The sequence below is a fragment of the Doryrhamphus excisus genome, chromosome 12, assembly GCF_030265055.1.
Source record: "Doryrhamphus excisus isolate RoL2022-K1 chromosome 12, RoL_Dexc_1.0, whole genome shotgun sequence".
Lineage (NCBI taxonomy): Eukaryota > Metazoa > Chordata > Actinopteri > Syngnathiformes > Syngnathidae > Doryrhamphus > Doryrhamphus excisus.
In genome coordinates, this window is record NC_080477.1 from 13,276,440 (window position 1) to 13,290,337 (window position 13,898).

Genomic DNA, 13,898 nt, shown 5'->3' on the forward strand with positions numbered 1-13,898 from the left:
ATTGCATATTATATAACAGCTTAACTAAAATCACTGGCGTGGTTGGTATGTCACTTGGAACAGTATTTTCACAAATGTAGGTTTCCATCTACTTGTGTTAAACTGTTGACTATCCTTTTAAAATCCATTTAAATGTACAAGCATTTATTTTAAAGAAAACGCCGTTGCTGACGTCATTGGCCTGCGACGAAAGACCCCAAGACGTCATTGTAATGCGGACATTTTAAAACGAGTTCAATCGACTTCATCATGACATCGAAAAGGCAACAGGGCGGGTGTACAGAGTCAAACAAGAAGAAAAAGAAGACAAATAATCGTGAAGAAACACCAGAAATTTGCCCTGTCGTTAGAGACGAGAACGTGAGGAGGACAGTGAAGGAGGCGTGGAGCCAGAAGTCCCACTATATTCACGGTCCGTGAAGTCAACAGCCCCACATTTAAACTAGTTAGCAGCTGTATCAGTTCTGACTTTATAAAAAGTATTAATGCTGATTTTATTAAACATTTTGGGGAGATATATTAATTTAGGAATGTGTTGTTGTCCAGGTATAGCGAATAATGAGGTGCGCATCTTTGTTGTTGTGCAGGTGATCTAGAGGTGGACTGCCTTCCTTTCCCTCACTGTATCATTAAAAACTTCATACACAGTGAGAATTTCTTGGAGGGCCTGCAGAAAGAACTGTTGACACTCAACTTTCACAACAAATCTAATGATCTATACAAATTTAAACAGGTAACTTCAAATATTCTCCTTTTGGTTTATTTTTTTAAATCTTTTTTTAAATATCATTTTCCCCCACAGTCTGATGACCTGAGAAAGAGAACAGAGCCATGCATTGCAGGGCTAAGGTGAGTTTGTATTTTATCCTTTTGGTTTAGCAAGACAGAAAGAACCCTTTGGTCTGAAAATGATAATTGACACAGAGTATTTTCCAAAAAATTTGGGGATCATCAAGATGTTTTATGGAAAAATTGAGATGAGCCTTACCCCGGGCTGACCCTGAATACATTGCCGCTCCGGGCCTGATCCAGTCCGGCTTGTCACAAAGTGCCACTCACATTGACTCCGGTAGAGTCAGTCTCAGTGGCGAGCTCCTGTGGCAGCTGTGGAAACCCACAGCTTGACCAGAGAGTGCTCTGACGTCTGAAAAAACACCCCAAACAGATTCTTTCCGTAGTGCCGTACAGACGCCGAAGACACGGAGCTACACCGCATGGAGGTAGTGGGAGCCTACAACTAGGATTTCAGTCTTGCGGAATGCTTCCACTGGCTTCAACGGAGCCGGAACGGATTAAGTGTGAGCCCGGCCGGCCACCTTGTTTTCACCATTTGTGGATAATGGCACTCACATGCCAAAAAAAAAAAAAGAAATCAGGAAGGGAAGAGCACTCACTTGCTCACCCAATGTGAAAGCTGGCTGCCGTTACACTTGATTATTTTTCAAACTTGTTGTTTGTTCAGTCATTCACTTCCCTGTCACTTTCCCAAAAGATTAGACAATCCCTGCCTGATTCCGGTTTGTCACCATCATCAGTTTTATTATGACAGATTAAAATCCCAAAGCAGTCAAGAGTAAACCACTGGACACGTTTATGGTTTCTGATGACCACCAGGGGGAGCCAGAGATTACATTTGCTAGCCAATTAATGTATTTGGTTTGTAGGTGGAAATCCCCAAATGTAGCAATAATACACATCATTACTACAAAATCCAGACTGTGCATGCTTCTCTTCTGTTGGTTTTTTTATTTATTGCTGTGGCAGTGAATGCCAAACTAATAACACATGCAGATCATTACAGCAACAAATTGTTATTGTCTTATTTAGATCTTTGCACATACCATCTCTAAGGATTATGACAGTCTTAAATTGTTGTAAATATTTATTTATGATATGCACCTCCTGGAGCAATCCACCCCGGTGAATGCAAACCATGATTAAAAGCAAATTGAAGGCTTCCTCTTTGGCTCGTTTATTATTTATGTTGCCACAAAATGTCACGTCAGGTTCAAACAGTAGAGGCAGTTGCCTCTTTGCTGAGACCTCCAACAGCTCTCACCGACCCACAACAACTGCTTCCTTGTCACACGCCCCTTTAGTGGGGTTTATTAAAAGAAAAATACTGAATTCAATATCTATCTCTAATTTCAGGTCAGCACTGTTTGGACAATTCCGGCTTTGGCTTGAGGAAGTTTTGGGGGTCAAATTGGAGCCCACTGTGGATATTTCTTGTGCCAAATATGAATACACAGGTGAGCATCATTATGAAGCCTTCAGCTGAATGACACTTTGTGTAATTTCCGTGTATTTCTAACATCTTTCTAGATGTTCTTTTGTGTCATGATGATGAACTGGAGGGGAGGCGTGTTGCTTTCATTCTCTACCTCGTGCCTCCATGGCAGAGCAGCGATGGGGGATCCCTTGATCTTTACGAAACAGATTGTGAGTTTCCGTTTTAGTTTTGCAATGCGACAGTTGGTGTGTTCAATAACAAAATTCATGTGATCAGGTCATTACCAACCACAGAGTGTTGTCAAGTCACTCGTGCCTTCTTGGAACACACTCATACTTTTTGAAGTGTCTCCAGTCTCCTTTCATCAAGTAAGAGGTTTATTTATCTTCTGTTTTGTCAAAGAGGCAAAGAGTGGACGTGTTTGCATATGTTTAGGTATCCGAGGTTTTGTCAGAGGACAAATGTCGTCTCTCTCTAAGCGGCTGGTTTCATGGACCATCACTGGAACGTCCGCCTCGCCACATAGAACCTCCCATCACACGGAATCCACACTTACCAAGAGACGTGAGTATTATAGTCATATGTGCACATGAATTGAACTCCTGGCTGATTGTTGTTCTGTGTGTACATAACAGGAGACACTGCTGCTAGAGTGGATCAATCCATTGTACTTGGATATTTCCTACCAGGAGAACATTCAAGGAGAGTTTGAAGACAATTCAGAAATCCAGCTTAAAACTTTTCTGAGGGTAAATGTGTTTTATGCTTGGTTGACTTAATGCAGTGGTTCCCAAACTTTTTTACAGTCACGTACCCCTTCAGACACGCGTACCCCACTTTGGGAACCCCTGACTTAATGTCATTTTAAAACATTTTGCTGCATTTTGCGTGGGATGTTTTTTATTATTATTTTTTTTAGACAAAGTTAAGCCAACTTGCCCCAAAACCTTCTGCTAGCTTGACTTTAACCTCCTGCTCTAATTTTCTGATCAACATTTCCAATAACCCTCCCCTTCTCTCTTCAATTACTATTGCTCACTCTTGACCAAATCCAGGTTTAGGCCCTAAATATGCCTCATGTACTTGCATTTAAAGTAGTGGCTTACGGGGTCTTCAAGTTCCTGGTTCAAATCCGGCTTACTCCATCCCAGTCACTGCCATGTCCTTGGGCAAGACACTCCACTCATACATTCTCTAGAATGTATAGATGTTTACCACTAATGAATTAAATTGTAAAACAGCAAATGTAGAACAGAGAGAATCACAGTCATGGAGTAGCTGTTTGCCTGGTCGTCAAGCTAGCTAGAGATGTGCCTTTATTAGTCCCTCAAGGGGGCTCGTGCTTGAGGCTTGAGGCTTGAAAGACAGTGTGTATACATAATCCACACCGCTTGCCTTTTTTAATTTCAGTAACTACGGTACTTAAGATAATATATCGACTTCAGATTCACTGTTGAAGCTAGTGCTTCCACATATAATATATCACATTTCACATACATCCACATTTTATACAGTAATTACAAACCATTAAATGTATAAAATCATTAAAATTCTTCTTATTATTAATTTTAAAAATTGTCTATTTATAGTTTTGGACCAAAAATATACAATTTTGCTGAATTGCACATGTGCGGGGATCCACTGTACAATGTAAAGCCAATTGATTAGTTCCAGGCCAAAACCATTGTTAACTGGCAGTCAATGTTTTTAATATCATTTTAATAATGTAAAATAACAAGAAAATAAAGTAAAACTAGTCACCCTTTGAAGACACCTGATACCAGTTCCTGGAGAGGAAACAGGAAGATACGTAGGTACCCCTGTTAGCCATTTCTAAGTACTGCAGGAAGTCTAATGTACCATAAAAAGTAAAACAATATGGTGGAGTTACTCCTTTAGCTTTTCACTGGGCATCACACAGGATGATGGTTTTACTCCTAAGGCATATTTTTTCCCCAGAAAATGTTCAAATTGTACATGCATATGTTCCCTTCTCCTGATTGTGTGTATGATTGTGTTATCAGGAGGAGAAATTCAGTCAAGTGAGTGAAGCTCTACGGCTCGCTCAGATTCAGTGGACGAGGAAAGGTCCCGCCAATAAGAGGTCGGTATAGTTTCACAGATGATCTATGCTTTACAGAGATCATTTCTCTTTTGTGTGTAATTATTACATTTCTATGCACTTAGATGCTATGAAGCAGCCTGTCTGGACACCTTGCCTGAGTGTGTTAGTGCTTGTTGGGAGCTGCTTCATTCAGAGGCCTTCTTCCTGCTCCTCTCCAACTTTACTGGCCTTCGGTTGCATTACCTGTGTCCTGCTGATGACGACGACGACGACGACAACGACGATGATGATGATGACAGTGACAGTGAAAAAAAAGAGGAAGAGGCTGCAGAAGCCGCTGGCTCCCCAAATGAAACGGCAGTTAAAAGCAAAGGTGTGTATAATCACAAGCTTGCAGAATTTATGTTTTCCTGCTAATGTTTTTCTATTTCCCTACTCAGAGCCGAGTACACCTCAGTGTTGCGGAGAGCTGCGACGATGGTCCCATGGGAGCTACACTCTACTGCATGATGGCGAGGCAGCACGAGCAGAATATGCACTAGATCTCATTTTGCCTTTCAGCTGCACAGGTGAGTCAGAACCCAAGAGTATACCATCCATCCATTTTCATCCCTGCAATCTGGTACATGTTAGACAACATGCGCTCCTCAGGTCTGGAAACAAACTGGGTCACTCCGTCACCTTCACTTTCAGCTTTCTCAGCAAGGCACCTGTCATCTTGGTAGTGTGTTTGGGCTCCTAATCTTGTTGGAAAACTGCCATGTGTTCCAGTTTCCCAGGGGAAAATACTCTGCTTCAGAATATCGCAGTACATGTTGGATTTCATGTTTCCGTCAATGAACCGCAGCTCCAGAGTGCCGGTAACACTCATGCAGCCCTAGACATGGTGCTTCCATCACCACTGTTGACTGTAGGCAGATACAATTGTCTTGATACTTGCTTGTGATACCAGCTATTTAGGCAATAATGTGTATAATAATAATATAATAGTGACAAGAATTAAGGCTCATTCAGAATTAGTGGGTGCGGCTTAAACACCAGTGCGTCTTATACACTGGAAATTACAGTAAAATTTTGACTCCATCATGTAGCCAAGTAAGACAACAGCAACATTTGAAACAGCTCTCAGTAAGATACAGGGCATCACTACACCACTGCACACTAGAGTCACAATGATAAATGATTTATTAAATGAATACTTCTCGGATAGTGTCAGTCAAACCTGAGCATTATATCTAGTATCACCAAGAGGAGTTCAATCCTGGAAAGAGGGGCATAGGCATCAGAGGATAACTGTATGGATGAAAACGATGACTGATTAATATTTTTTTTGTCAGGTTGGCAGTCGGAGAATGGAGGCTTTACTTGTTACGTTGCAAATGAAGAGGATGAGGAGGTGAGTGTTACTACAAGCAGTAAGTCTATTACACATACATAATGCTCAATACGTTGTTGTGATTTTTTTCTGCTCTTTAAAGCTGCTGACAGTCAATCCAGAAGATAATTCCCTCGCGCTGGTCTACAGAGACAAGGAAACCCTTAAATTTGTCAAACATGTCAATCATAAAAGCAACACTGATTCTTCTGGCAAAGTATTCTACGACTTCTCTTTTGTGTATTATGAATAAACTTATATACTGTATATATATATGTATGTGTGTAGAATTGTATTGTTTGTTGACCTTCTAAAACCATCTTAAGTATATGTATGCAAACTAAATGCATGTAAGTATGAGTTTTCAGTTGTTATTTTGGTCTCATTGATAATGATACTTCACTGTGACTTTATGTATGAGAAAGTACTAATCACAGAAAAAGAAAAGCCCTCTGTATGCAGTAAATTAAAGTAATTGTCTGCTTTAATGCTTTTATGATTGCATAAGAAATTGGAAATGTACACAACTCTTTCCTCTCATCAAACATTTATAGTTAAGGTCACTGTAAATTATGAAGACTGAGAATGAATGACGCTGTCCTACTTTCAAGCGCTGAGTTGCTGTAAAAAAAAACACATCCATGCTTTCTTCCGGTTTTTGCCGTTCCCTGAGCTGGATTCCACCAATCAGAATCCTCCTCTCTCTTCTCAACCAATAGGACGCAAATATGTGATTACAGTCTCGGTAGGCGTAATCTTTTAGTCGGAAGCGTCACCGAACAATATAACAAAAAGTTTTGAGGTAAGTTCCTGTCCAAATTGGCAAACAGTTTCTTTAAACTCGTTTCTAAAGTGGGTAACTGTTGGAAACGCTGCCTCCCGACTTGTTCGTTGTACAAACAGGGAAGTTAAAAGTTTCTCGTCTCGTCGAATTCGAGCTTTGACGGCAGTTTTCCTGCTATAAACAGTCCTTACTGTTAGTGAATAGGGTAGTTTTGCTGGCTGCTAGTAAAACCATTCTAATGCACAAGTTGCGACTCAAGAATGTACAGTTTTCACTGAAATGAGGTAAAGGCATGTTTATTTCTGTCGTGTTTCTCTGTATCAGTGAAATAAAGTGCATGTAAATGCATCTGCTCATACCATGGTAATATATAGAAGCTTCAGATTGTCTAGGTGGCTAAATACCCCCATGAGCACTGAGTTAGCTACGAATTAATGTATTATTCCAATAATAGCTAAAACTGGTGATATGATTGCAGCTTGTGTTGTGAAGTTTATAATGCTAAAACGCCAATAGCATTTTGAACTACTAGATTACAAGGAAAAAGCTGTTTATTTTCCTGTAATTTGACAAATTCTTCGATATTGAAAGGGCCCGTATCCTTTGTGTTCAACTTTTCAGACTCTTGTCAATCCATTCATTTTCTATGCCAGTCCTCACTAGGGTTGCGGGTATGCTGGAGCCTATCCCAGCTGAATTTTGGGTACAGGCGGGGTACACCTTGGACTTGTCGCCAGCCAATCACAGGGCACATATAGACAAACAATCATTCACACTCACACCTATGGGTTTTCTGACTGTGTGGCCTACATGCTAACCACTGGTCCACCATGCGGCCCTCAGACTCATGTATACTGTATGTTTAAAATGTTGTACATTAAGTGCCATATCATGAGGTGTGGGTGTTATGATATAGTATATGGTAATTTTTATTCCGCTCCTAAATATTGTGAACAGTCAGATACAAAAACCTTCCACGGGGTCACCACCAGCACGCCCCAGGAAGTCCATGAGTAGAGTAGGCATGGTTGGGGAGGAGGATGCAAAATTTGAGCATGTCAGACAAGAGAAGAATGCAGATTTACACATCTTAAGTACGTATACTGTAGTAAAGATATCTTACTCGAGTGCCAACTGGGATCCAATAGAATGTATGTATGTTTGACACCCCTGCTTTAAAAGAATGTATGATTATTTGCTGCCCTGAAGTGTGTTTGTCACCTTAACATCTCAACATCACAATGAGATGACTAATTTGTGGAAGCATAACTTTGTGATCTTGAGCATTCTTCCATGTAGACATCATCCGAGCTGTCCAGGGAACACTAGAGGTTGTCTTTTTGGCAGCAAAAGCTAAATGATATATTTTAAGCTCATGATGATCACTTAATCCTCATACAGCTGCTGAACTAATCTCACAGTATACTTTCAGAGTACCGGTAGATAGGATTGCATATAATTAAATACTGGCTAAGTTGTTGAAATTCCTGTAGACCTAAGAGTCAAGCGTAGTGTGTATTAGTGAAATATGAGGACATGCGTATAATCCAGCTCAAATGATGCTCTTTCCATGCGGCGCCTTGTGGATCCTGTACATGGAGACAGCATGCAGAGTGAATGAGCGAGTGGGCTTCTGTAGTTCATCCAGAGTACGGGAGATCGGGGATGCGTAGCTGTGGGGGATGGAAGCTTCAGATTAAGCATGTTTTTATGTAATGAAGGTTGCAAGAGGAGGTTGGAGCAAAGATGGGAAAGGTGGAATGAGGCCTCTGCTAGCAGGCACCAACAGTTCAGGGTGGGTACTATACACTAGTGTTACCTTTTGCGCCATTTTGGAGTTAAATGTATGGACTCCAAGTACTGTTATGTTTGTTTTATATGAGTTTGTCATTTTTAACTAGTTTGGACTTGAATGAAGAAATCAACGTAAAGTATACTTCTAAGACCTCCTCAGTCGCACCAACATGCCTTTCAATGACGAAGCGGTTGGGGGGGCGGGGGATTTTTGACATCACTTACGTTCCCATCTGTTAAACTGCTAGTTGTTGACACTTGGGACAAACCACTATCGTTTCATATTATGGGTGTTATAGAATAGGCATGGAGCAGCACTAGCACCTACCTGTTGGTATTATCTTGTGAGTCTCTCTAAACTAATTGTGTGATATTTTGCTAATTCTATTCAGAGGATGGCAGACAAGGTTTTGGATGGAGGGCCATGGACAGGATGTGCCGTTCTGTTTCTGCAGTCGCTCTGTCCGGATGCAAACCTGCTCTCTCTCTACAAAGACCAACAGGGAAAGTTCATCTTCTTTAAAGTTATCAAACTGACACTCATAGGTAAGCACTGACACTCTTATAGAAATATATGTAATAATTCAGACGGTGTTGCTTTTATTTTATTTTAAGTGTTCTTCCTCGATCAGATTCAGCAGGCGGGCTCGCTGGTTATGAGATACTAAAGGTTCACGATGCTGATCCCTTCCTTGGAGTGGAGGTGAAGTTTATGGATATAGCAGCCTGTCAGCACTTCCTGGAGAGCTACAGCTCAGGAGCAATGCGGCAGTCCATCTCCCAACATGCCTGTCGACTTCTGGCGCTGTCACAGGAGTTCAACGTGGAGACCCAGCTTAAGGCCGGTACCCAGGTCCTGGATCAATGTCTGGACAAGCTGGAACTTTGTCTACAGCATATCCACCTGTCACAAGTAGGCACAGTTTTTTTTTTTTTAAGCTGGCCTAACATTGTTTGGATGCACTTCTTATATGTGTGTGTATTAGGGCTGTCAATCGATTTCACTGTAATTGCGATTAATCGTATTTTGTCCAGAGTTAACTCTTAATTAGACTCTAAATTCTAAAACAAATTTACAGTATGTGAGCGTGCTGCATTTAACTGATGTATGATGTGAAGGCAATGAGCTCAACTTCATTTACATAATAGGGCTAATTACATCAGCAACACATCCGTGAAAAGCTTGTTTTGCCATGAATCATATGCACTGACTGGGCACTTCATCGAGTACGTAATATTTTATTTAGCCACACAAGAGTGCCAAAATATTTGGAACAATTCTGTGTGATGCAGAGCAGTTGTACACCACTGCATAGTACAGACGCGATGTTAAACTTATTGTTAAAATAATACAAAAATCATCATCCTTATCGTTTTAGATCAAGCAGTTATTACCCCAATTGATTGTCATGGGATATCTAATGTTGTCTACATGTTTTTTATTGCCCCACAATGCCATACCCAAAAAAATGTTCTTCTGAATTAAAAATGTTCGGCAGCCAGAACGCCTCCGTGATGAAGAGATCGATCAGCTTGAGAAGCAGCTGGAGTGTGAGGTCCACTGGCCTGCCCCCCAGCGGAACCCTGTCATACAGGAAGTTCCTAGCAACTGCTTCAAGTTTCAGAATAAAGTGTTTGGTAAGTCAAGCGTTATTCTTTTTGAGCTCAAAGAAGTACTTTGGCAATGTAGGTGTAAAATGTCACATGCACACAGCGTTTGCGTTGCAGCTTGTGACACAACAAACAGAGAGCATGTCATAATAATGTCAGCGAACATCTGCTGTATTTGTTGTGCCTGTGTGATGTGCCGGCAGCAGACAAACTCTGTGCAGTTTGACAGATGATTCTCTAATCCAACCATTTATGAATTGATGGTTGAAGGGGAGATTAGTGCATGCCAGCAGATAATATATGTGGATTGCATTAATTTGAAATTGCCAGCTTTCTGTTGAATTGTCGTGCTCACTGTGGCTCAAACCAGGGCTTGAAGTAAAATATATATATGTATAATTTGTTTGGTATGTTATAACCTTTGGTGAATTGTCAACTTCTTCAATTACACTCAGGGTCCCATGTGGAATGGTCATGCTACATCATAAATAAAAAGTATTAGGCCAGTATTATGGCTTTTTAACAGCGGTTATTGATGTTTATTTGTTATTTGAGGCTTCTACAATCTAACACTGAATCAAAATTCCAGCATCTGTTGTCACATAGACACACTATCACCTAAAAGAATACAATAGATGAATATACTGAGATAAACAGTAATGTACAGATAGATGCAGATATATATGGACAGATGCATTTTACACCACCACAATAGATTTGAAATACATCTATGAGGATGTGATTCATTCTATTTTCTATTCCAGACCATGCAAACCCCACACGAAGATGCCCCAATGACGATTTCAACCCCTTCCAATCATTATTATCATGGGCTCAATAGAGACAGATTGACAGGAAAATAGTACTACACATAAAAGTGTCATAATTCATAAATGACATTAATGAAACCTCTTGAAGTAAAGCTATACAAACCTAATGGCAACTTGAGACGTTTGCCCAGTATTTGATGGATAAAGAAGCTGAGCAGCAGCCTTTTCCTATGATAGCAAACACTAACTGTACGGCAAGGAAGAGCATTTCAATTCTTAGCGGATATGCAAGTGTTTATAAACCTCTGTTTATGTAATCGCAATTAAGCACAGTTTTATATTAATGTGTTTTTTTTTTCCGTCAGAGGATAGAATGCTGACGGCAGCAGATGTTCAGAGCTTCGCTAATGGAGTCGGCCGTCAGTGGAAGCATGTGGGGAGGACCCTGGGGAGGGACTGCCGCGCTCTACAGGATACGGCCATTGACAATCTGGCCTACGAGTATGCCAGAGAGGGCCTGTACGAGCAGGCCTATCAGCTGCTCAGCCGCTTCCTCCAAGCGGAGGGAAGGGCGGCCAAGCTGAGCCGGCTGGTCAAAGCACTGGAGTACTGCAAACTCACCGGCCTTGCTGAAACTATTCTGGACGTACACCCACAAGACTAACGCTGGGCACTTTTGTGCTTGTGTGATCACAGCGATGGAGTCACGGTGAAGGGGGAGGGTGGGGGTGTCTCACCTCTGTTGACTTCCTGCTTTTACATACAGAATGCCTGCTCTCTATTTGGTGACTGTGTGTATGTGTGTGTGTACTTGCTTTCATTACTTTTATTTAGATGAAGTCCTGCTGTGTGTATGTGTGTGTGTGTGTGGGTGTGTGGAGTCGTCTCTGTCCTATGTCAACTCTGTTTTTGCTTTACAGATGGAATCTCATTTCTAATGACTGCACAACTTGAGGTTATTCATTTTCCCCCTATAAAATGGGTGCACACAAATTAAATGGTTTTAAAAAAAGACCTTCTCATGTTTGTGTTTGATGCATTAGTGTAATTAAATCTGATCATTTTGTCCAAATTCCCCCAGGTATAAATTAGTGTTAATCCTCCATCCAGTCACTCACTCACTCACTCACACACACACACATACACGCATACACATACACGTGTACATGCTCATATGATTAAACTGACTTCCTGATGTTGCTGCTGAATGTGTGTTTGTGTCACGTTGTTTCAGGGCACCACGGCCGATGCAGCAATTGAGGTGTGCAACCGACGAGGGTTTATCTCCGCCCAAAGTCGCTGAACTTCTGGTTTCATTCAGGTTCTGTGTAAAAGCCCGACCCCTTCCATCCTTTTTATGCCACTTGACTATCCATCCAGATGTGACGTGTGGATTAGAAGCTGTTAACACACATTCACGCTGATTTCTGCACAGAAATAGCTTTATTAGTTATACATTCAGCTCTGCAGCTTCAGCTACTGCTGAGGTTGTTATGTCGGGATATTTAAGGCTGTTTATGTTGATACTCAAGCAATCGCATACTTTTAGTGACACAAATCCGGGTGTTTTTTTTTAAGTGTGGTGACAGTTTTTAATGTGTAGCTTTCAGCACACATCAACAGATTATGAAAATATGTTCACATTTTCAACTGGATTCCATGTCTGGTAGTGATGTGACAAAGAGTGGCTTGCTGCATGTTATGCACCCACTGGTCACTTCTTTAGGTACACCTGCCTGATTTGTAATTATAAAGATAATGCCGAGTTTGTGTTCAAAGTAGGTTTTCTCTTTAATTGGTGACTCCAAATTGCCCATAGGTATGAATGTGAGTGTGAATGGTTGTTTGTCTATATGTGCCCTGTGATGGACTGGCAACCAGTCCAGGGTGTACTCCGCCTCTCGCCCAAAGACAGCTGGGATAGGCTCCAGCACCCCCGCGACCCTCGTGAGGAAAAGCGGTAGAAAATGAATGAATGAAGGTATTAATAGTGCCCAAAGCTGGATTGAAGTAGTGCCCTCTGCCTTAAAGGTCAGCAGCTGTACCATTACACCACTAAGGACTTCTCCCAATGTATGCTGTCTCTCATTGTGCCAACTAGCACAGTGTTAGATTACTCATATCTTGCTTTTCTTCCCATGCCTTGGTGCTCTATACCTCACAGTAGGGGTGCACATCCTTTGCGTATTTGCCGAGAATGTGCTCCCTTGTCCAAAATGGGGTTTCACGTAGGCAAGGATGTCTCAGACTTCCACATGAACCTTTAATCCCTTTATCAATCATAGGACATTAACATTTGTTAGTAGTGACTACATAGGCTACTTTAAAATGTGTTTAATAACTGTATGAGGCATATTTAACAGAGGAATCAGAGTCACGGCCTAGAGCGACAACCGCGCTTTTGTTTGTTGTGGGGCCTCGTCCACCTCACTCTCAAGTGGCAAGCGGTAGAACAAAGCTCCCCTGTACTGCAGGTGGGTGGGATGTCCCAGCTAGCTGTCGTAGAAGGTGTTTTTGTCCGAGCCGCATCAACATAATCCACACTGCTTGCCTGTTGTAATTCCAGCGACAATTTACGAGCATATCCTCATCAAAAATACAAACACAATACCTGTTTTTGAGCTGAACTCAATCTGTGTCAATGAACATACATAATTCATCCATGGCACAGGTGTGGCCTAGGTTGATGAACAGATGGAATTGGAGTCAAGGTGTAGAAGTTATATAGACATTTCACTTTTGTATCTCCCAACTATGGTGCGTTCAAGAACAGCCAAATAATGTGCAAAATCTGAACGCTTGACTTCGGGTGAGAGGCGGGGTACACCCAGGACTGGTTGCCAGCCAATCACAGGGCACATATAGACAAACAACCATTCACACTCACAACAGTGATAGATGAGAAGTGAAACTTTCACAAAGAAGTGAAAGTTTCTAGGATTAAGAGAAAGTGTGTCGTAATTGTTCGAACAAAAGTAGGCGTGTCCCTAAAGTTGGGCACCCCAACAGAAAAATTGGATCAATATTTAGTAGATCCTCCTTTTGCAGAAATAAATTCTTCCTATAGCTCCCAACGAGGGTCCAGATTCTAGTTGAAGGTATTTTTTTTTACAATTTTTCTATAAATAAACATCTCCATTTCAGTCAGGTTTCCAAGCATGGACATCCCTAATGTTGTACTTGATCCTCTGCATGATGCCTTAGTAGAGTTAGAGCGGTGTTTAGGGCGCAACTTCAACTTTGCAAGAATCTGCTGATACTGACTG

General features: G+C 41.4%; 2 protein-coding genes across 6 annotated transcripts; both read left to right on the forward strand.

The window, feature by feature from the left end:
• Positions 1 to 193: 193 nt before the first annotated feature.
• ogfod1 (2-oxoglutarate and iron-dependent oxygenase domain containing 1) lies at positions 194 to 6,027 on the forward strand. Of its 3 annotated transcripts, XR_009132245.1 has the most exons (14): positions 194 to 412; positions 588 to 733; positions 803 to 849; positions 2,152 to 2,252; positions 2,326 to 2,442; positions 2,510 to 2,601; positions 2,669 to 2,797; positions 2,869 to 2,982; positions 4,258 to 4,337; positions 4,421 to 4,671; positions 4,739 to 4,867; positions 4,950 to 5,158; positions 5,636 to 5,694; positions 5,777 to 5,847. XR_009132245.1 is itself a non-coding variant. In XM_058089059.1 (13 exons), the coding sequence occupies exons 1-13, from the start codon at positions 250 to 252 to the stop codon at positions 5,924 to 5,926; spliced, it is 1,578 nt and encodes a 525-aa protein (XP_057945042.1). In that variant the 5' UTR covers positions 194 to 249; the 3' UTR covers positions 5,927 to 6,027. The 3 variants fall into 3 exon arrangements, 2 of the variants coding, with proteins under 2 accessions (XP_057945042.1, XP_057945043.1); XM_058089059.1 differs by lacking the exon at positions 4,950 to 5,158 and having other exon boundaries at positions 5,777 to 6,027; XM_058089060.1 differs by lacking the exons at positions 5,636 to 5,694; positions 5,777 to 5,847 and having other exon boundaries at positions 4,950 to 5,628.
• A 348-nt stretch (positions 6,028 to 6,375) lies between these two features.
• tradd (tnfrsf1a-associated via death domain) lies at positions 6,376 to 11,769 on the forward strand. Of its 3 annotated transcripts, XM_058089160.1 has the most exons (6): positions 6,437 to 6,475; positions 8,179 to 8,252; positions 8,644 to 8,797; positions 8,884 to 9,164; positions 9,751 to 9,889; positions 10,998 to 11,769. In XM_058089160.1, exons 3-6 carry the CDS (start codon positions 8,647 to 8,649, stop codon positions 11,294 to 11,296), a joined length of 870 nt encoding a protein of 289 aa, XP_057945143.1. In that variant the 5' UTR covers positions 6,437 to 6,475; positions 8,179 to 8,252; positions 8,644 to 8,646; the 3' UTR covers positions 11,297 to 11,769. The 3 variants fall into 3 exon arrangements, with proteins under 3 accessions (XP_057945142.1, XP_057945143.1, XP_057945144.1); XM_058089159.1 differs by lacking the exon at positions 8,179 to 8,252 and having other exon boundaries at positions 6,376 to 6,475; positions 10,998 to 11,766; XM_058089161.1 differs by lacking the exons at positions 6,437 to 6,475; positions 8,179 to 8,252 and adding an exon at positions 6,524 to 6,741.
• The last annotated feature ends 2,129 nt before the right edge of the window (positions 11,770 to 13,898 follow it).